Below are 26431 nucleotides of genomic sequence, written 5' to 3'. Positions count from 1 at the left end.
AATGTGTACTACTTGAATCGATCAAAACAAGTACATACAAAGACATCAAATACGAGTTTGTGGGCGCTGAATTTTATCTTGATCCCATTTATAACTTTTTTTCAAAAATACATAGGAGAATCCAAAACCAAAACTCGATTGAAGGCTCCAGAACAGTTTGAAACTATAACCGCAATCGATTCGGGAGATCAAAATTAGGGCGTTAACAAAATTACAGCTTTGGATCGCAATTTGATCGAATTTTGTTTTTTTTTGTTTCGCGGAAAAAAAACAAATTTAAATTTCTAGAAATTTGCTAAAAAGCAAAAAATAAATTTCAGCTTCGCAGTTGCATTTATGTTTACGAAATTTTTTGTGATATTTTTATATAATTTGTTGAAATGAAATGAATTCCGGCAAGTACCTATTGCGGCAGTTCGAGACATTTGTGTTCATTTCTTTTCTTGGGCATTAGAAATTTGATAGGTAGTTTTTCAAAACTGATAAATTTACGAGAAAGTGAAGGGTTGATGTCAGAAATTTTTGGAGTTGGAAAAATTGAATTTTACTTACTTTTCTCCCTTTCACTTTTGCTTCAATTTATTCAAAATGGGAACCATATTACTCCTCATCCTGTCCCTTCAAATTGATGGCTACAGGACATTTGCGCACATCCTATTGTTTGAAAAAGAAAATTTTAAATTACGTAGGACATTTGCGCACAGTTTTATAACAATAGGACGAGAAATGATTGATGGATTTTTTTTAGAAAACTGGACATTTGCGCACAATGTTTATTTTATGTCAGGGGTTTCTGAAATGTTGACGAAAATAATCACCCAACTACTAATCAAACCACCGTTGCTGATTGGTCTTCAACCATCCTCAGGGGTTTGTGGGGGGGGGGGGTGTTTGATTTTTCAAGTAACACACAACTGAATCACTTTTATAAACGAATTTGGATGTGCGATATATCGAATAGAATGCACTTATTTTCTGGTTCTAACGCTCCAAGGCTCAAAGCCATTCTGTGACCCAAAAAGGGGACTACAATTTTGATAAAAGTCGTAGTAGTCTGCCGCTACGTAAGAGCCAAATTTTTGTACAACGAACTTTGTTGGCTTTTTAAACACAATGGCGATGTTTATAAGTTGAAAACATTCAAATAAAATGGTGACATGATGAGTGTTTTCAAACATATGAAATTACAGCTCCGCTGCAATGCTTTCCTACTGTGTGGGTTTTTCTTCACAAGCAAAATGTTCTTTGAGCATGTTCGCGGGGATATTTTCGTGGAGGACAAATAGTCCCTCCGCGAAAAAAATCAGCTTTTTCCTCCCTTAAATGGAATGGGAATGACCTAGGAAGCTGAAATTTGGATATGTTGTTCGCAATTTGGGGCAAAATTATGCTTCTCCGAAAAAATGACCTTTCTGTAATATTCAACTTTGACCCTCCAAACTGCAGGGGTCAATTCTAGCTCCCAAAAGAACCCCATTCCCCAAGTTTGACTTTATTTGATCGATTAGAACCGGTTCCAGGTCACAAAATGTAAAAATCACCATAGTGCTGAAACTTATAAATTAAAAACTGCTGGCCTACCGCAAATAGCCCATTTTTTACAAAAATTTGGTTGAAAAATCGTGAAAAAGTCGAGTGACATATCGAATAGTATGTTTTCGAGGTCGCTGAGTACGAATATGAACTTATTTTTTTACATATTTTAATATATTCCTTCGTTTGGGAACCACTGACGAAAATTCATTAAGTGTGCGCAAATGTCCCCTGTTTGACAGGTGTGCGTAGGTGTCCTATATCTTTTCAAACGAAAGGGAAAGTGTGCGCAAATGTCTTCTTACCAAATTTTGGCTTGAGCTGCATCTATTTTTGCATTTTCTTTAAATTTTGCTTCGTCCGGGTTTGAAAAACCCTCTGCCTGATGAGATTTAGTACCTACACCAGATACCTACTTCTTGCTGCGAGTTAATTGCGTGATTAATTTTGTTTTTTTTTTCGACGAAGCGTGATATGATTTCTATACCATAAATCTCAAAGCTGATTGCCCACACAAAACATGATAATAATATCTTGTTAGTAACATTTTTGTCTACATCGATTCAATATTATATGTACATAGGTAACCCGAATTTTTTACTATCGCGCGGACGGATGACGGATGTTGTAATACGATAAGAGACTTTTACTTTGTTTCATTATATGTGATCTGTCACGAGAAAACCAGGTTAGTGTCCAAAACGTAAATTTTACAGGACGGGCATTTAAAGTTTTGAATCTATGTGTTCGGGCCGTTCGGGGATCTATGATTCGTAGGTCCGTGAAACTTGGACCATTTTTGACCACCAGGGATGCCAACATAACCTGACATTTTTTTTCAAAATCAGGGTTGCCAAAGGCCGATAATCGAAATTTCCCTAAATCGATTAATCGATTTTTTCGTTTTTTTAAAATTTCGCACCAAAAATTTCGCGAAAACTACTAAGAATGAATTATTAACATAAAATAAGTTATTTATTGAGTTTTTCAATTTTTTCAAAAAACTTGTTCAAGGTGAAAAGAGTTGATTTTTCCAGCTTAAGCCTCATTCAAATTTCAAAAAAACGGCCTTAATCCTACAAATGTGAGCGGATATCCACAAAAATTTGCATGCTGACTCCCCCGGGCATACATTTTAAGAAAATGAAGAAAAAAATTTTAAAAAATTTTTTTTTGTAGTTGCTCTATTTTTTTAACCTTAAATTTAGGGTCAAAAAAATCGTTCGCGAACGTTTTTACCACCACAGGCAGATTCTGCACCCTGAGTACTACCAATATCCATCAAAAAAAATATATCGATTTTTTGGACACTAACCTGGTTTTCTCGTGACAGATCACATATCTAAAACTTCTCGATATATATTTTTGAATATGAAAAATTGTTAATGTCCAGGTTCTCCTATCAACTGCATGCGAATTGGCTGAAACAAAAAACTAATTTGTCATCTGTATATATTCTACTTAAATACTCGTACGAGTAGTATAGTCCGGAATATGGCAATATGGCATATGGAATTGGAGTAATTGCACTCCGCTTCCGATTCTACTGAACAACTTTATCCTTAAAGGGGACATCCTAAGAAACGTTTTAAAGATAACTTACTAAAAAAAAAAAAATGGGCAAACAAAACCTATCACATGTCAATATGTTTCAAGTGCTAAAGTGCATTTCGTTACCTTAATGCCAAATCCGAGTATGTCCATCCAAAAAAAACATCGTCGTTTTGCGTCACTGATAAGACTCTGGGAAGCCCTGAATTGAAAAATTTGCATCTGAGTACAGTTAAAATGCACCGCCGAAGATGCACGAAGCTGACCGATGTTCAACCAGAACTCAACGAACCCTTCCGAGCATATCCGAACCTTATCAGTGATGCGTAAAATCGTACTTTTTTTGTATGGACATACTCGGATTTAGCATTAAGGTAACGATTTTTCGATTTTTGGTGAATTTTTGAAAATCATATTTTAGCCAAAAATAAGGGAAAATATCAAAATTAGGCGAATTGACCCAGGAAGCTGAAATTTGGCATATACCTTATTTTCGACCTGTCAAATCGATTGGAAACGGTTTCAAACCGTTTTTGAGTTCTATTTGAGACACCGCAGAGTGTACATCTCCTAAACTTTATATAAAATGCAAATTTTAAAAAGCTCAACACATTTCAAAACAAAATTCTTCGCATCGCGTCGTCGTATCTCTGCCTTTCACTTTAAAACCAAGTTTTAAAAAATTAAAACTTTGTTGATTTCTAAAAAGTCTATTTTTTTTATCAATTTTCTTTACGAATTTTAAATTTTAAAGTAGAATTTTTTCAAAATTAGGTATTCATTTCAATATTTTTTTTCATTTCTTGTGAAATGTTGAAGTTTTTGAAAAATTTATATTTGAGAGATCTGGAAAATTGCTAATATTAGAGAAAATCATTTCCCTGAAAGAGAAATTTGCAATTATGTATTATCTATGTAGTTAACCCCCCGACCCCAAAATGGTGACAATTGTCACAAACTGGTTTCTTCCTGCGATCGCTCGGCAGGAACGAGTGATAGGGTAGTAACGACTCCTGGTACACATGCATGTATGCCTGCCATTCATTTGCCGTGTGGTGAAGGTTGCCTACTTTTTTATTTTAAGGGGCAGAATTTTTTAAAAAAATTTTGTACAGCCCAGAAGCTCGAAATTTTTTGCCCCTTAAATAAGTTAAATCAAAAGGATAGGCAAATTGCTGTGCACGAGCAAGTTGGACATGGACACACAATAATTGTCAGTAAGGAGTCAAAATGATTCCACCTGTTTTTAATTATTTTTTTAAATATTAAAAAAATAAAGAATCGATAAATGTGGAAATTGAGAATTTTTTAAAAAATGTTTGCCCCTTAAAATAAAAAAGTAGGCAAAATGCTCAACATGAGAAATTAATGGTGCAACCTCTACGCACCCCCTCTGGATATCCCAATGCCATACCATATTTCGTTCTGACGCAGGAAAATTTATTAGTTAATGACATTTTTGTAAGTTGGGGGAGGCGGGTTAATAAAAATTGAAAAAAATTGAAAGGTAAAAAACTGTTGAGAATAAGTTATTTTTGACTTATAAATGTTTTCAAAACGGAAGATAAATCAGACTCACACTCCTAATTCTTGTATTTGGATCTGAACTCGTTATAGTGATGATTAGTTTGTTGTACATATACTTAGGATCAGATCTTGTTCGGATCGGATCCAAATTCAAAGTGTAGATCAAAATACATACCTAACCTACCTATATCTGTTTGTATGTATCTTTTTGGTTGGATCGTGTCATTTTTTGGATCAAACAGATCTGAATAATGATTATAATAATTTAACTGGATTTTACTATGGATTCAATCTGAACTGATTCAATTGTATTAAAATCTCACCTGATTGATTTATCAAGTTTACGTGCCTGCGAGAAATTACATCTCAATTATACACAGGCCTATAGATGTACCTATTCTGGTGCATTTTGGCCTGGGTAAACACTTTTTTAAAACGTGTATTAATTTAGATTCAGTTGTTAATATTGAATGAATCCAGAAACTATTCTCAATAATATCCAATTTCTGAGTGATTTTTAACTTTGGTTAAGTTATTGTTGCTTTGGTTTATACTTTATACTTTATGTTTCATAAATCTGTCATGTCAAGAATCTTCGACCATTTCCTCTGTCGAAGTGTGAAGTTTCCATGTTTATTGTGGCTAAATTAATTGTTTGTTTGTTTGGTTGTTTTTTACAGGACAATGATGAAAGCTACGTCTTTACGAAGTGCAATTTTTAAAAAAATGCTGCAGCTGTAACAAAACAACATCAAAACTCAAAAGTGCACCGAAATTTAAAATAAAAGAAAAATGTTCGCATCAAATACCGAAAACTGAAACGAATTGAACGATGTCTGTGAAAGAGCCGCGAGTAAACCGAAACCGAATCCACATCTTGCCTTGGACAATACATTTGGCGATAAAGGTAATGTTCAATCACTTCGTTGCTAATTATTTAATTACATTAGTATTTTTACGGTAATTTTGTGCAAAAGTCATATCCTTTGACCTTAAATTTGAAAATTATGTAATTCTTCCAATGTAAAAGACTAAATAACCCTTCAACCACTGAAATCGATACCTCCTTCCCGGCTATAACGCAATAATCATTGCGTATTTGGGTAATGTTTATTATTTTCCTGTGGTATTATCAAAATAGTCCAAAATAATACTCCGAGAACGGTCTCATAATTCAATCTATTTCGATAGAATTCAATTTAAAAGTGTTAATTGATTCCTTCCTCGTTGACAAGTTCGCAGTGGTTTCGATAAACCGGATCGTTTCGTGCAAAATACCGATCTCAAATTAATCTAGTTGTAAATTTCGAACATTCCCATATGTTTTAATTTTCCATTGTTATTGCTCCCTGTCTGTACTAAATCCTAATCGGTTGATATTCGTCGTACGTCGTCGTTCGTTGACCTCGACATTTAAAACTGAAAATTCGCGTTTAAATTGACCAAAAAATAATTATAATTGGGTCATCGATGTAATTTGGTACGTTCGATTGATTCCGAACACTTGACAGAACTCTAGATTCCGGTATTCTATTCTTACGTGTACACGAATTCATTCTTTGATTGATCGTTTCAGGTGCTGATAATTCTCGTCTGTTGATATCAAACTCGAGTATTTTGCAACTTGGAACCGACGTACTTCAAAACGATGTCTTCGGCTAAAAGAAAATCTTGGTGTACCAGACGTAGAACTAGATCTGTCGGAAGTATGCGTACGTATCAAAGATGGAAGCTAAGAAACAACCCAATACTCATTTATAGTTCTTTGGTACTTATCATATTACAATTTTTTTGTTTGTTTAGCTTTCGCGTGGCAAGCTCAGCATTTACGTTTACAAACCCAAAGCGACGAGATGTGTTCGAGCAGTACGTCGAAGGATAAAGACTACTCTAACTTCTTTCAGAGTGATTCGGACGATGTTTGTAGTAGTACTCATCAGAATACAGCTTGCTTCTTCAACGTATCGAATATCTCCGGTAACGGTGCTAATAACATAGAATCGGATTCGTTCAACGAGAATTCACCTTGTCGTCGATCTGCTAGAAGGTAAACGATTAGTTTCTCATTCCAATACGAGTAGATTGAAATTTAACGTGAATATTTTTATCGATTATAGGAAACGTAAATTTAAACGAATCGCCATCGATACAGAATCATTCAACTCGAATCGTTTGTATTCTAATTACATGTCTCATAAATACAACAAGAAACTTCGAGTGATGAGGCATTCGTTGAACTGTCAAAATAACAAGTAACTAAACTCCAGGTTATTTTGAGCTTTCATTTCGTGACAGTTTCGTACAATAAGGTTGTTCGGTTTCAGAATATGGCTCAGTTCCGGTAAAAGGAAACGCAGCATGAGAGAAAAAGTATCAGTCTCGGTCGATGGAGGCGATTCTTCGGATTTGGGCAGAGAAGCTAAAGTTCTAGCTTTGAGTAAGCTTTCATTAAACGACTACCCTGACGAACAGTACGGTACTATGGAAGTATCTTACAATATGGGCGGAGTCAGTTCCAGTAGTATTAGCTCTTCTGGAAGTGAAGCGGGCATATTCACGAATGACGAAGGAAGAGAAGGTATTAGAATCGTATATCAACTCTAAAAATAGTACAGAGATACTAATCGTGGTTATGTTCAGGTGACGACGAACAAAGTGATTGGGTAGGTGACATTGGAATAGCTGCAGGGAGTTCGTTCGATCATGAAAATGCAGATTCCGAGACCGATAACAAGATGTATACTATTTATCAAAAATTCCTTCTTGGAAATTTCGAACAGCTTTCTTCTGAGGAAAAGAAACTCTGCAAAGTGTTTTCCGATAAAGTAATTCAAGTTTTGTTAGATCGTGTAATGGGATTAGATCAAAGTTATGGGTTATGGAATTTAATATGGTATTTTTCCAGGACGTTCGTGCTAGTCGTCGAAGGGGACGATCGTTTAAACCGAATTTCAACGTAGTTTTACCTTCAGACGAAAAAGATTCGAAATTCTTTCCAGATATGTTACAAGATACATACAGGTATCTCATCATCAGTTTTTTAGAAATTTTTTCATTCTTTATTTTACTCTGTCTAATGATGGATTTTTGTTGATAACGCAGTAAGAAAAACGAAATGGAAACAGAGAGTGGAATGACTACGAGGAGGCACACATTCAGTGGTTATAAGAAAAAGAAACGTATTCCCCAACCATCTCAACTCCTTATGGATAAAAGTATGGCTAAAATTTCACTAGGTATTGATTGAAAAATATTTTCTACGAGCTTTATTTGTCCGTAGGTTTGGATAAAAGTTCTCCTTTGACGCTTCCAACGATACATAAACTTTCAGATATCTCTTCATCTGATTCGAAGGATTCCTTGCAGTAAATTTAAGCGTAGTTAATCTTAATTTATTCTGATTTTTTTTTTCTTGAAATTACTGTATTTTTATGATTAAGTATACATATTATTATATCGATAATCGAACGAATTCCTAAAAGCAGCTTTATAATGTATTTTTTTGTTTGTTTTTTCGTTGTTTGAAAATTCAGATATAACTCGATGTTATGTTCTTTGTGCTTTACTGCCTGATTTTTTTTCTCTCGTGTGATCTGAATGGGATTCGAATTTGGTTATTTTTTCCTTCTCATCTTTATGTGTTATGTGTACGGATAGTTTGTATTTTCTGTCTACAGTTTGAAGGAAGTTATTTGATTCGAATTCCGTTCAGTTTCAAATTGGAATTGGAACATGAACATACTTTAACTCGTAATATCTGTGATTTTGTTTTACTATATTTTTTCCTCTCTTTATCGTTATTGGTATTATGAAAAGGAGTAACTGAAACCGATATGTAGAGACAGATGTTTTACTGTTTTTCTTTTTTCATGTCAACTTTTCGTATAAATATTACAGTTCGCTGAAAATGTTCAATAGATATTTGAAGAATTTGTAAATTTTTCTGTAATAACTTATTACCTAATTTATTTACTTATTATTAATTTATTCGTTGGATGAACAACTTTTTTTGTACGAGTTTCTATTTATATACTACACGTGTTTATATTGGTCTTATTTTACAGGAATCATTTTTATTCTTAGATGATACGAAAATACGCATAAATACCATTCCATTCCTTGAATTTATACTGTATTTACAAAATGAGGTCAAGTATTTTTATGTTGTTTTAAATGTTCGTATTGGTTGTTATTACAGGATAAAATAAATGTTCATTTCGTGAGTTCACTTCGATCTTCGTAGTAAGTTAGGCGGAGATTTCGTTCGACGTAGCTATCGAGTTACCTATAGGTAGAAAATGGATTCGTCGGTGTACGGTGTACGAGGAATGTAAGTAGAAAAAATTTTATTGCATGGATGATATTGTATTGTGTTGTGTTGATGATAATTTTGTGATTTATCTTTGAAGTTTGTTTAAGAAAGTGATATTTGTTTTGAATTTCGACTTTGGATAGTTTTGTGTATTCTTAAGAGGTTCGAACGAAGTACGAGAAACTTCAATAGTCAAGAAGTATACGAAGGTAGCTAACGAAAAATTATATTTGTAGTAAGTAGAAATTTGGTTTCCTTTTTGATTGGTGAATGGTGATTAATGTATTGATTTTGATTATTCTATTGAAAAATCAAATCAAAAGTAATGAGAAATCCCATTTCTGAAAATTCAGTAATTTTAAATTTGAAGAATAATCAAATTATTTCAAATCCGAACCATTCAAACTTTCGAAAAAAAAATAAAAATAAATCATTCCTGGGAAACGAACGATGATTGGCTGTTTTAATTTATCACAGATGAAAATACTGTTAAAAACTACCGCACTCGCAATCCAAAAAAAAATTTTCTGACAAATTTCCGTTTCGCTGTGATGGCAACACTGCGTCAGTGTTTAGCCTAATTATTTGCATACGATTTTTCTCAACTTAGCCACGCCTGATTCAGTCGATAACTTTTGTCGCGTGTTTATTTATAATAGTAAATTTTTAATAATTATATTAGTTAGTTAGTCGAAGATTGTCATTTGTTTAATAATTCGTACGTACATTAAATTAAGTCATTTGCGAGTGCTACATAATCTCCGATGGACGAATTGATTTGAAGTTGCTGCGGCCATTCACACTCAGCTCGCAATATTTCCACTTCGTGACAGCCATATTATAAGATTGGGTTTAAATTTGCGCGTTTGATGTTTTAACCATCTTTGTACCCGTATTATCGTTTTTAATGCGATTTACTCAGTTTTATTGTTGCGTTTGTCGAAAGTATCGATCGATATAATTGAAACGAACCAACGGTGTGTTTTTTCCTCGATAATTTCTTAAATCGTTTTATTTGTTCGACTTGTTATTGTGTTGTTTTCAAGTGCAAGTTGATAGCTGATGGTAATTCGAGAATTATTTCATGGCGTACAAGGTTACTAGGTAAAAATAATCTCAATTCGGATCGTACTCCAGTTCAGCCAAGAATTAACGTTGATCTGCGCGGATCTGGCATTATTCGGTTGTTTTGACTTTATATGGTACCAAACTGGGTCGTAGAATCAAATTACACCTTAGTCCGTATCCGACTGTGAATCTTTTTTGGTAAGTGATACGATGATTTAATGCTATTTAGTGGTATTTTGACGAAGAATTAATGGGAATTTGTGATTTTTTCAGACACCCGACGTAATTTTAGTGATTATTCGAACAACCGAAGAACGAATGGAAGTAAAAATTCGCAGACGTTCTCCATGATCTCATGGTGCTTTTGAATGCAGATTTTGTATCAGCTTCAGCTGCACGAGCAATGGAGAGCTCGGTCGCAGCGGTCAATAGTAAAAGACTCGATTCGTGGCATAAACATGAACATGTAGCATTGGCGATGGAAAAACAGAAGGCTAAATTAGGTAAATTTCGTTCATCTAGTCGTATTCGATGCTAATTGTCGTCTCGTAGATTCGAGTACGTATCATTGTTTCAACCTGCATCGGTTTTCTTTCAAATATGGAGATGAATTTATCGAAAGGATACGCGTACATACCTACGGTTCATTTGTTGCCAAGTATATAAATAACCAGCGGCATTTGGGTGTTTGCGTATACTATAGATGAAACACTTGGAGAGAGAGATTCCATTCTGTGTGTTTTATTTACTCCGACTGCTGCGACTCCACCAACCACGTTGTTCTCACGACAGCAAAACGAATTCTTTGTGTTTTATTTTCGATCGTACGAGTCATTAAACGAATCGGAAACGATGAATTACGTCTTTAGCGTGGTTACGCAGCACGTGGACGTGTGTACGGTGCTGGTATATTTTAATTAAAACCAACTCGCTAATTTCGTGTTTCTCTGTTCTGTGCGCAGGAAATTGTAGCGGTAGCAGCCAACACCAAGTACCACTGTACGGACGTTTGGTCGGCGAAGAGCATTTGGCGTCTTTGGCCCAGCAAGCGGCGGCCACATCGATCGCAGTACCTAACGATGATCATGTAGATCATCACATTTTGCAAGCGAGAATACCCGGTATTCATCGCCATTATCGTGATCCTGCCACCGGACCTTTACGTAAACTCAGCGTCGATTTGATTAAAACTTATAAACATATTAACGAGGTACGAATCGGGATCCGGAGTATCTTTTGTTTACCCCATCCACAACGAAGTGTAGGTACTAATTGGTTAATATTTTTCGATCGTCAGGTGTATTATGCCAAGAAGAAAAGAAGAGCGCAGCAGTCTCAAGGTGAAGATAGTTCGCATAAGAAAGAAAGAAAGCTTTACAATGACGGATACGACGACGAGAACCACGATTACATTATTAGAACGGGAGAAAAATTCCTCGACCGATACGAAATCGATTCGTTGATCGGAAAAGGATCTTTTGGCCAGGTGCGATGTTCTAGATTATTATTTAAACTGGTTTTCCGCACTGTGAAATAATGTGTGATTGGGATTACCGTGCGGAATATCGTCTCGGATTTACATTTTTAGACATGTAGAGATGACCTTGCGTAGGTACAATGAGTACTGTTATTGGATTAGTTCGATGATGATTCATCTTTAGTGATGGATTTCAGATTGTGCGCGAGTTCCAATGATTCATCAGTTTTTTTGAAATTTTAATTATTGAAAGTGTCTTTCGCGACGACGTTTCAACCTACTTACTCGACAGTTTCGAGTAGGTGGAGGTGCCGTCATTTATTTTTTTGGTGCGAACTACTTGAATGCTGGAGGAGCCGTTACTTGAAGTTAATTTTCGTTGAAATTATATTAGTTGAGAAGTTGAATGGAATCTCGATTATTTTGGAACAAATTTTAAATCTGTTTTCGTGTTTGATTTTTTTTTTCTGTGGAAAATCCTTTAAAATGTTCCCAATTTGGGAATTTGATTTAGTGGGTTCTTCTGATTTGAAAAATCATGAGTCAATATTTGAAAATTCCAATATTTGTACTGTAATTAGGTCATGTTTATCAGAAACGTTTCCATTGGCTTCGTAATTCAATTTTTAAATCCTTTTATGGAGAATTTCGAACTCTAATTCGGGAACCACTCTTCACCCTTTTGATTACTGAACCAGCTCTGAGGATTTCTGGCTCCAGGCTTTGAAGCTGTCTGAAATTTTCTTTTATACCAAAATAGGTACATTACATACTTCTCACTTCTCAGACTCCGAATGCGAGTCAAAGGGAATTAAAATGAAGCTGGTCGATTTCTTACCAAGTATTTGCCCTCCGCTGTTCTGAAACGATTCTTTTGACTCGTAATATTGTGATTCATCTTTCATCGAAGTGAGTAACGACCCTTCTGATCCTGCAATTCTTACGTTTGTCCTGTTTATTTGTTTGTATGTCGTGCTAGTCGGTTTTTGTCATGCTTTTCTTGCCAAATTACTGAAAAAGAGAAATCCTGATTTTTGTCAAAATTATCTGAAGATTGGTCATTTTTGTCCCAAAATTGAAAATTCTTGTATTTTTTTCAAAAATGAAAAATGTAGATCTGAAAAAATTCTGACTTGAATTGATTTTGACACCCCCCCCCCTCCTTGCAGTCCTGGCGCCGACTTCGATGTATTGATTCACTCGTTCGCGAACGGTTTGTTCAGATAGTAAAATTCATTATCCGAAAGAAAATATGCTTTTCATCATTTCTAAACGTTCGTCTATAAATGAATAGTCTGTCAGTAAAATGATTGGTCATTCATGATCATATGAATCATGACCTACTTTCTAGGTTAGTAGTTCGTGCACGATTTGTTGTACTGAATCAGTCGTTCGCGAGCGATTCATTGGTGTGGTTAAATGTTAGATACTGATTCATTTGATTTATTCAATTGTATGCGTTGTATGTTGAGGTGAGTCAATTTTTTATGATAAATTAAGGTAATTGCATCGTCGAGTGATTAAGTCGTTCGCGAACGATTCGTTGGATTTTTCAGTCATTTTTTCATTTATGAGTTGGGCGATGAGGACTGAGATGAGTCAATTTTTTGACGAATAAAAAGGTAACTGCATCATTTTTCAATCTGATCATTAAAATGATTCAGTCGTTCGCGAACGAATTGTTTGGATTTTTCCAATCATTTACGAATCTTGTGTTGAGGTGCATCGATTTTTTCATTTTTGACGAATGAATGTAATTGCGTCATTTCTCATTTGCCACTTTATTCATTCAGTGATTCAGTCGTTCGTGAACGATTCATTGGTGCGACTCTTCACATCATCGAGTGATTCAGTCGTTCGAGAACGATTCGTTGGATTCATTTGATATTTTTTTATTACTTGTATGTTCGCGTTCAGGTTAATCTACTTTTCAAAGCATGAAAGTAATTGTTCATTGAGTCATTCGGTCGTTCGCGAACTATTCGTTCGTGTGATTCAATGTTTGGGAACGATTCGTGGGATTTATTTTATTCGGTCATTTTTGAACTTTGTGTCAAGATGAATCATTTTACCAAGCGTAAAGGTAGCTGTATCTTTTTTCGTCAGTTTGTGAATATAACGATTCAGTCGTTCGCGAACGATTCATTGCTGTGAAGTGTGATTCATTGTATGATCAACTGAATCAGTCATTCGTGTTCCTGTGTGAATCATTGGGTCATCGAGTGACTCGATTGTTCGTGAACGATTCATTGGTGTGATTCAGTCGTTCGCGAACGATTCATTGTATGATCCACTGAATCAATCGTTCGTGTTCGTGATGAAGAGTTCATTAGTGTGAGTCATTGCATCATCGAGTGATTCGATTGTTCGTGAACGGTTCATTGGGGTGATTCAGTCGTTCGTCGTTCGTGAACGATTCATTGTATGATCAACTGAATCAGTCGTTCGTGTTCGTGATGAAGAGTTAATTGGTGTGAGTCATTGCATCATCGAGTGATTCGATTGTTCTTGAACGATTTATTGGTGTTATTCAGTCGTTCGCGAACGATTCGTTGGATAAAATTGGTCATTTTATGAACTGAATGTTGAGATGAACTTCTGTTTCGATTTCGATGTACGAAGATGATTGCGTCGTTTGCCAGTTTGATCATGAAGTAATTCGGTCGTTCGCGAACGATTCATTAGTGTGATTCTATGTTTTGAGAACGATTCGTTGGATTTATTGCGTCATTTTTGAACTGAGTGTTCAGGTGAATCAAGTATGAAGATATCTTATACCATTGGCATTAGCCAGTTTGTCAATTTAATGATTCATTCGTTCTCGAAAGATTTATTCTTGTGATTCAGTCGTTCGCGAACGATTCATTGGATTTATTCAGTGTTGTGTACTGAGGTGAATCAAGTTTTTGATATTTAAAAGTAACTACATTAATTGCCGCTTTCAGTTTCATCATCAAAATTATTCAGTCGTTCGCGAACGATTCATTGATTTGATTCATTATATTACCTAATGATTCAGTCGTTCGTTTTTTGCTCTATTCATTAGTGTAAGGGTGTAACTTTTTACGTTATTTGGTGATTCATTCGTTCGTGAATGATTCATCGAGTAATTCAGTCGTTCGCGAACGATTCGTATTCTGTTTTTCAGAAGTTGTGTTGAAGTGAATAAGTTTTTTTTTTCATGTTTAATAAATGTAACTGCATCATTTGCCAGTTTGATCATCAAGTGATTCGTTCGTTCGTGAACGATTCAGAGTTATATTTCAGTCGTTCGCGAACGATTGGTGGGATTTACTCTCTCAATTCTTGAGTGGTATGTTCAGATGTCTCGTCTTTTGATGTGTGAAAGTGACTTCATCATTGGCCAGTTCGATCACCTAGTGATTCAGTCGTTCGCGAATGGCTCGTTGGTGTGATTCGATCACACTTCAAGTACTTGATCGTTCTCAAATATTTCATTCGAACGAGTTGGCTGCGTGATTCCTTCGTATGAGTTGTTGTTTGGTGTTCCCGAATCGATTCAAGTGATTGATTCAGTTGTTCGAGAACGACTCCTTCAAATACTTCGATCATTTGCAAAATCTTCACTATCAAATCCCTATAAATAGAATAAAATCTAGTTAGCAAATATTATGTTCTAAATTATTTTAGATCACTTGAATGAAAAATCTACCATTTATTTTGCTACACATTTTTAGCATCAATAACTTACCATGTATTTTTTGTTTCTAATTCGCAGGTGGTCAAAGCGTACGATCACGACGAAAAATGCCTAGTGGCGATAAAAATAATAAAAAACAAGAAACCATTTCTGAATCAAGCTCAAATAGAAGTAACCTTATTGGAAATGATGAATAAAGCCGATGTCGATAATAAATTTTATATAGGTGAGCGAAATTTCTTTCTTTTTCATCTGTGATACGTATGTCTGTGTATCGATGAACTCACCTTGCATGTTTTTTTGTTTTTTTTGCAGTGAGACTGAAACGACACTTCATGTGGCGAAGTCATCTATGCCTTGTATTTGAACTGTTATCATATAATTTGTACGATTTGTTGCGCAACACCAACTTTCGAGGCGTTTCGTTGAACTTGACGCGCAAATTTGCTCAGCAGTTATGCACTGCCTTATTGTTCCTTTCCACTCCGGAGCTCAATATAATACATTGCGATTTAAAACCGGAAAATATACTGCTGTGTAATCCGAAAAGATCTGCCATTAAGATAGTCGACTTCGGATCATCGTGTCAGCTCGGTCAGAGGGTAAGTCCACCTTCTGTTCTCGTATCGATTTGATTTCTGTCGCATTAGCATTTTTTATCAACTCGTATTCGCTCTTTTACAGATATACCAGTACATCCAATCGAGATTCTACAGATCTCCGGAGGTGTTACTAGGCATTCCCTATGACTTAGCCATCGATATGTGGAGTTTGGGATGTATACTGGTCGAAATGCATACCGGAGAACCGTTATTTAGCGGCGCCAACGAGGTAATTAGATCGAAATTTTGATCTTGACAGGAGAAAGACGAAAATTTCATACCCGAACCGAATTCGAGTTTCTTCGTTTCCCTGTATTTTCGTCTCTGTCGAGTGTGCTGTAGTTTGTTTTCGTAATTTTAAAAATCCGGTACCGTAGCTGTTTGTTTTTACGAGTCGATTTGGTCGATAAATATTTCGAAAGCAGCGAATATCAAGGTCTCTTTTACGAGTCATGCAACCGGTTTGGCGCGTCTGTAACGACAACGTAAAGCGAATTTGATAACGTACAGGAAAAAATCGTTAACAATGTCGCGAAATTTTGAAGTTCAATGATGTGGGGGTAGAGGGGAAATTTTACGTGAATCTAAACAATATTATAATAGCTTTGTAGATTCATTTTCAAAAAAAAAAAAACAAAAAAAAAACAATTAGAACTTGAGTTTTTTAAAATGAATTTGAAACGTATATTAATGGATTTTTTGCTCTCCATGTGGTATACAGGTAGATCAAATGAACAAGATCGTCGAAGTGCTGGGGTTGCCTCCGAAACACTTACTAGATCAAGCTCATAAAACGAAGAAATATTTCGAAAAGCTTCCAGACGGCTCGTATTTCATAAAGAAGACGAAAGATGGTAAAAAATACAAGTCGCCTGCAACTCGACGATTGCAAGATATCCTTGGTATCGAGACCGGCGGGCCCTCGGGGCGACGTGTCGGCGAACCGGGTCATTCGGTTTCGGACTACTTGAAATTTAAGGTAAGAAAAGTTCTGCGAAGATTTCACCAACTTTCGCTTGATCAGGAGATTGAAAGCGATCAGGTATTTAGAGAAGAATGAACGAGCTGTGATCGTGGTCCTCGGTGATTTTTTTTCTGAAATCTCTTTCAACTTCCTGATCGTAGAACTCTGCCTCTTTTCTGACTTTAGTATCGTTTGATTAATATTTTTATGTACTAATGTGACTTTTGTATTCGCAGGATTTAATTGAAAGAATGCTAGATTACGATCCTAAGACTAGAATTACGCCGTATTACGCTCTGCAGCATAATTTTTTTAAACGTACCATCGACGAATCGACCAACACGTCGTTACTGAGCGGAAATTCATTACCTGTTAGTAATCTGAACCTGAATTCGTCTTCGAGTAGTAGTTCCGGTATACCTCATTCGTACACGGATTCGAATATTCATCAGTCAGGTATGTATTTATATACTAGATATAGTTTCGTCGTTGAGGTGATTATCGAATCTCGAAGGAGTAATATCGGTGTCGAAATAGCCATCTGGACCGTAACTCCCCCCCCCCCCCCCTTAGGCTCAACGTTTCAACTTTTACCTTAGCTGTCCAAAAAGTTCTATTTTTTTTCCAAATTGAATTAAAATGATTAAAAGTGTCGATTTTTCATCAAAATTGTCAAAAAAAAAAGTTCTAATTTTTGTTGAAAAGGCCAGTTCTTCTTCATAATTGCCGAGAAGACTTCCGGTTGGAAATTGTCAAAAAGTGATTTTTTTCCTAAATTGCTAAAAAGTCCTAATTTTTTCGTCAATTGTCAGAAGGTTCACTTTTTTGTCAAAAGTCTTGTTTCATGTCAAAATAGTCGAATAGTCCTAATTTTTATCCAAATTATCAAACCGTTTCATTTTGTGCAAAAATTGTCAAAAGGCGGGATCTACGCCAAAATTGTTCAAAAAGTTATGATTTATACATACCATAATTGCTATTAAAAAAGTCCCAATTTATGCCGAAATTTTCATAAAGACCTGAGTGTTGCCAAAATTATTTGGAAAAGTAGGATTTTGTGCCAAAATTTCTTCCAAAAAATGTCCAGATTTATGCCAAAATTGTCAGAAAGTCCTGATTTATTCCAAAAACCGTCAAAAAGTTCTATTCGTGCCAAAATTGTCAAAAAAAGTCTTTGATTTTTTTTCCAACATTCTCTAAAAAATTTATTCTAAAATCGTCAAAAAAATTGTAATTTAGTCAAAAATGTCAGAAAATCCCGATTGATTCGGTTTTTTGTCAAAATTGTCTAAAAGTTGTGATCTATGCCAAAGTCATCAAAAAGTTCGTTTTGTTGTGCCAAAATTGTCAAAATGTTGTGGTCCATTCCAAAATTTTCAAGGAGAACCAATTTTTTTCAAAATTGTTAAAATGCCTTAATTTTTGCTTGAATTATCAGAAAGTTCTGTTTTGTGCAAAAATTGTCTGGAAAACCCCCAACTTATGCCAAAATTGTCCAAAAAAAAAGTGTAATTTTGTGCCTGTATTACAAAAAAAAAAGAAAGAAAAAAGGGTCCCGATTCATGTCAAAATAAAATTGTCAAAAAGTCCCAAGTTGTCAACGATTTCTGATTGATTCCAAAACTGTCAAGAAATTACAACTGTGCCAAAATTGTCAGAAATTCTCAATTTATGCCAAAATTATATAAAAAGTTCCTCATTTTTCCAAAGATTATCAAAAAGATTTATTTTGTGCCAAAATTTTGAAAAAGTTGAGATCTAGTCCAGAAATGTCAAAAAAAAAAAAGCGTTATTTTTGCCAAAAATGCAGTTCCAAAAGACCGAAGTTTTACCAAAATTGACAAAAAAGTACAGTTTTGTGCCAAAATTGTCAAATTCTGATTTATTTCAAAACTGTGAAGAAATCCTCGAATTTATGCCAAAATTATCAAAAAGTCCCAAATTTTGAAAAAGTCGATATCTATACCAAAATTAATTTTCAAAAAAGTTGCTGTTTTTGCCAAAAATGTCGAAAAATGCAGTTCTGTTTTACCAAAATTGTCAAGAAATTCAGTTTTGTGCCAAAATTGTACAAAAACTCAACTTTTGCCAAAATCATAAGAAAGTTCTGTTTTGTGCCAAAATTGTCAAAAAAAAAAGGTCTCAATTTATGCCAAAATTGTCAAAAAGTCTTCATTTTTTCCAAGATTATCAAAAAGTTTTATTGTGTGCCAAAATTGTAAAAAAGTTGTAATTCATTCCAAAATTGTCAAAAAATTGCATTTTTTGCCAAAAATGTCGAAAAATTTAGTTCTGTGATGCCATAATTGTCATAAGACCAAAATTAGTAGAGTCAAAAAGTCGAGTTTTGTGCTAAAACTGTCAAAAAATCCCAATTTTTTCCAACAATTTTGATTCATTCCAAAACTGTTGAAAAATTCGGTTTGTGCCACAAATATCAAGAAATTCTCAATTTGTGACTAAATTGTCAAAAAGTTTTATTTTCTCGCAAAAGTATTGAAAACGAAGAAATCTATTCCAAAGTTGTCCAAAAATGTCGGAAATTTCATTTCTGTTGTTCCAAAATTGTCAAAAAGTTGAGTTTTGTCCTAAAATTGTGTGAAAGCTCTCATTTTTTCCAGCATCTTCAAAAAGTTCTGTTTTGTGTCAAAATTGTCAAAAAGCTCCAATTTTTGTTGAAATTATCAAAAAAAATACCTACAGTTTTGTGCCAAAATTGTCAAAAAGTCCTGATTTCTGCCAGAATTGTCAAATAGTCAACTTTTGTGCTAAAATTTTCGGAAAATCCCAATTTTTGCCAAAAATTCTAATTCATATTTTTCTAAACTGTCAAAAAATTTGGTTTGTGCCAAAATTGTCATAAAATTGCATTTTTTTTTGCCAAAAATGTCGGAAAATTTAGTTTTGTTGTGTCAAAATTGTCAAAAGACCCAATTTGTACTAAAATTGTCAAAAAGTTCAGTTTTATTCCAAAATTGTGTGAAAGCTCTAATTTTTGCCTGCATCATTAGAAACTTCTGTCTTGTGCCAAAATTGTCAAAAAGTTCCAATTTTTTTAAAATTATTTTAAAAAATACAGTTTTGTACCAAAATTGTCTACGAGTAAAAGTTCTGATTCTTCCTTGAACAAATTTGAAGCCCATTTTTTCATCGAATTGTAAACCCCCCCCCCCCTATCTTCCTCCCTTTACAGTGATTTCAGCGTGGTTGGTATTTTAAGGGTCTGCGAAATTGGAAAAATTGGTCTGGAAATCCCCGAAAATCATTTCCTCAAAGCTGTGAACACCCTGATTGATCAATACGATCGTCGTCTGTGAATATTGATCGTTCAATGAATGTTTATCCCCCTCATTGTTGGTTGAAAGTCGATCGATATTATTATTTTTCGAGATTCGAATCTCTCAACGTTCATTTCGTTCTTTTTTTAAAATCATTCAGTGTTATCATTTTATTTATTCTAATTTTCTTCTATCTTTGGCCTGTTTGCAGCCACGCGTGTGCTGTCCGATCTCAACGCCTCGTCGCAAGCGCGTCACAACTCGATCGACTACGAATCAGCGGCGGCGGCGGCGGTCGCCGCTCACCACAGATCGTCGCACCACCATCTACCCTCGACGTCCGCGTCATCGGCGGCGATCGCGTCCACATCTCAAGCGCCGTTGTCCGCAGCAGCGGCGGCGGCGCATTACTCAGCGTCTTCGTCTTCTTCATCGTCGGCGTTCCCTCAGCAGCCACCTCAGCACCGTACCAATAACGCGTCCTCCGGAAGCGGTAGCAACAACAGTAGTAGTCATCATCATGTAGGTAAACCTTCGAGTCAGCATCATCATCAGTACCGCAGTGGCGGTAGCGGCAGCAGCGGCAGTTCGTCTTCGTCGCATCATCGTTCCGGCGGAGGAATGGTGGCGCCTTCGTCTCTGCCGTTGATACCGAGCCGGCACGCTGCGGCGGCGGCCGCTTTGGCCGGCGGTATGGAATGCGCTACGGTGGCCGCCGCCGCCGCCGTTATTCCCACCGTCGTCGGCGGATCCGGCGGAGCTTCGTCGTCGTCATCGTGCACGTCGCTGAACGCGAATCCGCCGCTGGTTACGTATTCGCATTCGTACTCGACCGGTACGCTGTCGCCGTCGCCTTTGTCGCCGTACACGACGTCGCTGCCGCCGCCGCCGTCTGCGTCGCAGCTAGCGCGCTCTTCATCGTATTGTTATTCTTCTTCGCAGGCTAATTACAATACTTGATCATCGCTGCCCGCCCCCGGTCGTCATTTTGTTCTTCGTGCGTTTGCGTTGTCGTCATCGTCGTCGTCGTTCTCATCTTCTTCGATCTTCGTCGTACTATTTCTACACTACGTTTACTACTACGCTTCTTGTACGTCTTGTATCGTCGTCGGTGTCGTCTTCGCAGCAGCATCAGTAGCAGTCTGCATGGCGTACCGTTCGACGATACGAGTGTTTCTCGAGCCATAATATTGCCTTCAACGTCGATATCTGCTGTATTCTGTATCGCTACGAGCGACGAGTGGATTCATTCGTTCGTGCGACCTGGAAACATACACACACGATTGACCAAGACGTGTATAGTAAAATAGCCCACCACCAGCCGAGGTATCGATATCGATAGAATGGATTTTGTAACAGAAACGCAGCTTCGTGGTTCGGTTTTGGTTTTCGTCGCTGGTGCCGCAGCCATCATCGGTATCAACGATGCTGAAGTGCAGAAAATTGACCCGGCGAAACGCTTCGGTCTATATTTTCGACTTGGAAGATGGTGTGTATTCTGGCCTTATTCGTCGATTTACTTATATCGATGACTGGTGCAGTCTCCTTTGATTCTCATTCCCTTCATCGGTGCGTCCTTTTTATACGAGTATAGTATATAGATGAGTATGATGTGTATTTATACCTCGTTTACTATCGATGATTTTTCGAATTATGATGTTCGAAAATCGTATTCTTTTTAAGGGTGTGTTTGGTTGGGATTTGTGAAATAAGTACGTACTTATTACGATTATAATATCGTAACGATGAGTAATATTTGACCTGTCTGTCTCTCTTTGTTTCTCTGTTTTTTTCTGTCTCGGTCTTTTAAACGACGACGAGGATTCTTCTTCTTATTGGCTCGTGCTTATTCGTATACATATAATATTATCTTATTGTTATTATTACGATTATTGTGTATCGTATAATATGTATATTTACGCTATATACACCCCCGTGTCTCCCCTCCCCCCCATCCCCCCGTTTGAAATACCTACTATTTATGTACCTCTACCCCCTCCCACCCAAATTACCTTCGTTTATATATCGTATATAGTTATGTTGGCGTGCTATATCCTTTCCTTGTTTTCCCTCTGCATGTTTCGCTGTTATTTTTGACTTTTGACCGAACTATTCGTCGAGATTTTTATTCGCGTAGACGAGAAAAATGAGGATCAGAATCTTGACTGCTTTTTTTCCTCTCTTTGGAGTTATTGGCGTGGCTGAAGTTGCTTCTAGGTCAATTTTTTCCTTGAAACTGTTTCGAAATTGGGTGGGGGTGTTTTTTCGTTTTCGTTTTGGTCGAAATTTGGTCAAATGTCTCCCCCTCCCCAATTATTGAAATTTTCGGTGCGAAGTGAATGGTTTTTTTTTAGTGTAGAACGAGGGGGTGATATTACTGGAAACATGGCTGACTTCCGAAGAAAAAAAGGGGAAAATGATCCTTTTTTTTTTGAAATGGTAAAATAATTTTGAAAATTTGTCGAATTTTAATTCTTTTTTTAAATTGGATAGTGCTGAAAGGAGGAACGATAGCCCTAAAAGTGATTCCTCACGAGCCTAATTATTGTAATATTTTGAAATCTCCCTCCCCCTTCCCTCCTTCTGTTGTCGTGTTTTAATTTTAACCTGACGACTTGGAATTTTGATTTAAAACACGTGTATTAAGATGACACGTACTTATTTTTATACTTGAAATTTTTTAAAATTTTATTTGAGATGTGGAAGAGATTTTGAAACAGGGCTGAAATACTCGTAAAATTTTTGAAATTTAGATTTTAATGATGTTTGCGCATTTTGATGACACCCCACCCCCCCCCCCCTCCCGACTTCGTTGATTCTATTTTTGTAATGGTTATTAGAATATGAAATGAACCGAAATTCTGAGAGAATCATTTTTGATGGTGGAGTGAGGTGCTGGGGGTGGAGGGGACGTTGTGTCTCAAAATATTTTGAAAACTGGAAATGTTTTCAACAAAAAACCAAAAGTGACAGAAAGTCTTGCGAATTCACTTGGGAGAATCCTGTTTTTTGGTTAAAATTGCTGAATAGTTTCTGTTTTTGTTTTTTGTTTAGAATCCTGATTATTTAGCTAGAATTTCAAAAGCTCATGTTTTCACCAAAAATTACAAAAAAAAAGTCCTGCTTTTGCTAAAAAGTCGTGTTTTTTGGATAAAATTATTGTAAAATGAATCCTTTCAATTCAAAATTGCAGTAAAAAGTCCCGTTTTCGTTCCAAAATTACCAAGAAAAATTCTGTTTTGTTGTCAAAATATTGTGAAATTGTTTTTGGTGTTCTGTTTTCACCAGTGCTGAAAAAAAATTTACTTTTTTGGCAAAAAAATTGCAAATAGCGTTGTTCATACTTACCAAAATTTGAAAAAATTATCTTTTTTTGTTGAAATATGCAGGGAAAAGTCCAGTTTTTTTTTTAAACTAAAATTACAAAATATTTTCTGTTTTTTTTTTATCAAAAATGCGGAAAAAATTCTGATTTTTTTAGCTGAAATTTCAAAAAAATTCTTTTTTGCGAAAATTCTGCACATAAAGTACCCTTTCTTCGCCAACGTAACAAATTTTAAGTAATTATTTTTAAAAGTCCTGTTTTTGCAAATACTGCCAAAAAATTCCACCCTTGTTTCAAATTGCTAAATTTTCTTCTTTTTTTTTGCAAATTATTTATTTATAGAACTGAAACACAATTCAATGACCTGAAATTATAAGTATTTGAGAAAATTGCTAAATATTTTGGTTTTTTTTTATTTTATTTTTTTTTCGACAAATTGCTGTAAAAATCCTGTGGTGTGGTCAATTGTAAAATAATTACTGTTTTATTGTCAGAAATCTTGTTTTTTTTTTTTTGGTTTTTTTTGAAAGGAAAACTTTGGGTTTGAAGCTAAAATTCCGAAAAAAATTTCCCAAAATTGAATAAGACTATCTTTTGAAATTATTTTTTAAAATCCTGTAAACTAGCTTTATTGCTTTTTTTTTGCCAAAATTGCAGAAAAAAACTAAAAAAAAAATAACATGTTTTTGTTTGTTTTTATTTCAAAAATGTCAGAAAATTACTGTTTTTTTTGGCGAAATTCTTTTTAAAAATCTTGTCTTTTTGAGCTAAAATTTCAAAACAGACTGACTTTTCAAAAATAGCAAAAAATCCTACCTTTTTGACTAAATTTCTGAAAATTAATTGCAAAGGAATCCTGATTTTTGGCCAAGTTGCTACAAGTCCTTTTTTTCCTGTCAAAATTGCAATAAAAAAAATCCTGCGTTTTTTCGTTTTTTAGCTAAAATCTCAAAAAAAAAAAAACTTTTTTGGTCTAAGTCGCCAAATTGGTTGAAAAGTCTCATTTTTTGACAAAGTTACCAAAATAATGGGATTTTTCAACGTGCTTTTTGCCAATTGTGCTTTGAAAAATTCCATTATTTTTGTTCCGAATTCAAACAAAAAATAAATTAAAAAAAGGTTCTATGTTTTTTACCGAAATTGTTGAAAAATTATATTAAGCTTAAACCAACGTTTTCTATATTTTGTTCTATTTGATTTGTATTAAACTTGATCCTCTTCTCCTTTTCTCCAAATTGTAACATTTTAGCCTTTTTGCAATAATTTCAATAATTTTTTGTATTTTTTTTTTCAAAAATCCTGTTTTTTTCATCCATTTCTTTTTTGATGGATTTGAAATTTTTTCATTTTTTTTTAGTTTTATTAAAAAACGCAAAAGTTTTAACCTGTTTTTTTTCTCTGTTGAAATTACCATCAAAAAAGTCCTGTTTTTTGTTGTTTTTTTTCTATTTGAAATTTTAATTTTTTTTTTAAATTTTATTAAAAAATAGACAACTTACAAAAATTTTAACCTGAATTCCCTCGTTTTTTTTTGGTTTTTTTTTTTTTTCATTTTCAAAGAGGTTAATGTGCTAAAAATTGTTACTAATTTTTAAAATTTTATGGGAATTCAACTCCCTCTCCCCTTCTCATCCTCATTAAGTTCACTCAAAATCTTCATATCTCAATGTACAATATTCGAGTATTCGCTTTAAATTTTTCCGTGCCAAAAAAATCTTGTATTTTAAAATTTGAAGCTGAAGCTTTCGTTGAATATTTTTTTTATCGATTGAAAATATCTAATGTCTAACCTCCCCCCCCCCTATTTTCCAATTTTAATAACGCTCACGATGGGAACTTGTGCTAGAAGATTCTGATTGAAGGAGAATTCGTTATACTAAAACAAGCCGTTCATTTCGAGCGAATTTTAAAAAAAAAAAAAATTGAAATCGAAATCTAACTATTAACGCCTTATTTTAAGATGTTTCCCCCTCCCTTCCCTCCCATTTTTTTCGTAATAACTCTTAAAACTCGCTAAAGCGTTTTTTTTTTTTTTTTTTTAAATTTAAATTCAAATTAATGAGAAGTTCAATTATTAAAAAAAAAAAAAAATGATGAATATTATTGAATAATACACGAACGAAGATACTTTCTATGGTGAAAATATCTCCAAAAATGTGTTACGAATATAAATTTATATTTTATTTATTCATGTACTATTTTTTTTTTACGAAGCAACGAATTTTTCGAAATTTTTTTCGCGCGCTTTTTACGATACGATACGATACGATACGATTTTATTTAATATACATATACGTGTGTTCAATATGTAGAATAATATATTTTACTTATTTAAACCTACCTACTACTATATGTACTACCTGCTTTGAAACGATGATTTTTCTCTCTCTTACGCGAATTTATTTATTATATTATACGACGATGATTTTTTTTTCGCCCTGTTTTTAATTCGATTAATTTTACTGTTTTTTTTCTCTCGCCCTTTTTTGTATGTATTATATAAATAAATACGAAAACTCGTGTACTGTGTATATACCTAAAAATAATAATGATTCGTCGTCGTCGTGGACTTGTAATGTACGTATTATTGTAATGAAAACGCCGTAGTGTAATACAATTTATGAATTAGATTATGGTAAATTTACATGCTGCCAGTTATGCTTTAATTATCGATCGATAGGAAAATATTGCGGATGGTTAAATACGATTTTTTCTTTTTTTTTTATTGCCAATATGTATTCTGTGTATAAATTTTTAACGTGAGAAAAAAAATAATACTTAATTGGAAAAGAGCGAATAATAGTATGTGGTTCAGAGGGGAGTTAAAAAATAGGTTGGATGTGGTTACGTTTTACGTATAATATAGTGTACGTGTGTGTGTTTATTCGTATATATGCGAAAGAAATTTATTAAGGGTTTCTTTTGTATGTATTTTTTATATGTTTTGTGTATTTTGTGCAATACGTTGAAATTTTTGTTTGTTAAGATAGTAATTATTTTTAAAGATTGTGCTTGTTTCGAATTTGTATGTACAAATAACCTTTGAGAGGTATTTTAAGCTATATGGTGACATCTGTTGTATAAATTTTTAGTTTCCAAAATAAAGTATTTGAAAAAAAAAATCGTTGCATCT

At 34.7% G+C, this 26431-nt stretch overlaps 2 protein-coding genes across 6 annotated transcripts; both read left to right on the top strand.

The window, feature by feature from the left end:
• The first annotated feature begins 5340 nt into the window (after positions 1-5340).
• LOC135836862 (G patch domain-containing protein 2-like) lies at positions 5341-8839 on the top strand. Of its 3 annotated transcripts, none has more exons than XM_065351933.1 (9): positions 5341-5518; positions 6188-6323; positions 6415-6658; positions 6729-6863; positions 6936-7189; positions 7252-7436; positions 7517-7632; positions 7714-7826; positions 7892-8839. In XM_065351933.1, the coding sequence occupies exons 2-9, from the start codon at positions 6260-6262 to the stop codon at positions 7978-7980; spliced, it is 1200 nt and encodes a 399-aa protein (XP_065208005.1). In that variant the 5' UTR covers positions 5341-5518; positions 6188-6259; the 3' UTR covers positions 7981-8839. The 3 variants fall into 3 exon arrangements, with proteins under 3 accessions (XP_065208005.1, XP_065208013.1, XP_065207997.1); XM_065351941.1 differs by lacking the exon at positions 5341-5518 and adding an exon at positions 5562-5714; XM_065351925.1 differs by lacking the exon at positions 5341-5518 and adding an exon at positions 5723-6091.
• A 686-nt stretch (positions 8840-9525) lies between these two features.
• mnb (minibrain) lies at positions 9526-25277 on the top strand. 3 transcript variants are annotated; one of them, XM_065351905.1, is made up of 11 exons: positions 9528-10189; positions 10265-10494; positions 10954-11201; positions 11289-11477; positions 15208-15355; positions 15445-15731; positions 15814-15960; positions 16453-16710; positions 16932-17151; positions 20185-20495; positions 20916-25277. In XM_065351905.1, exons 2-11 carry the CDS (start codon positions 10347-10349, stop codon positions 20931-20933), a joined length of 1974 nt encoding a protein of 657 aa, XP_065207977.1. In that variant the 5' UTR covers positions 9528-10189; positions 10265-10346; the 3' UTR covers positions 20934-25277. The 3 variants fall into 3 exon arrangements, with proteins under 3 accessions (XP_065207969.1, XP_065207977.1, XP_065207985.1); XM_065351913.1 differs by having other exon boundaries at positions 20185-20499; XM_065351897.1 differs by having other exon boundaries at positions 9526-10189; positions 20185-25277.
• Positions 25278-26431: the final 1154 nt, after the last annotated feature.

Source organism: Planococcus citri, chromosome 1, assembly GCF_950023065.1.
Source record: "Planococcus citri chromosome 1, ihPlaCitr1.1, whole genome shotgun sequence".
Taxonomy (NCBI): Eukaryota; Metazoa; Arthropoda; class Insecta; order Hemiptera; family Pseudococcidae; genus Planococcus; species Planococcus citri.
This window is presented reverse-complemented; position numbering and strand designations above follow the sequence as displayed.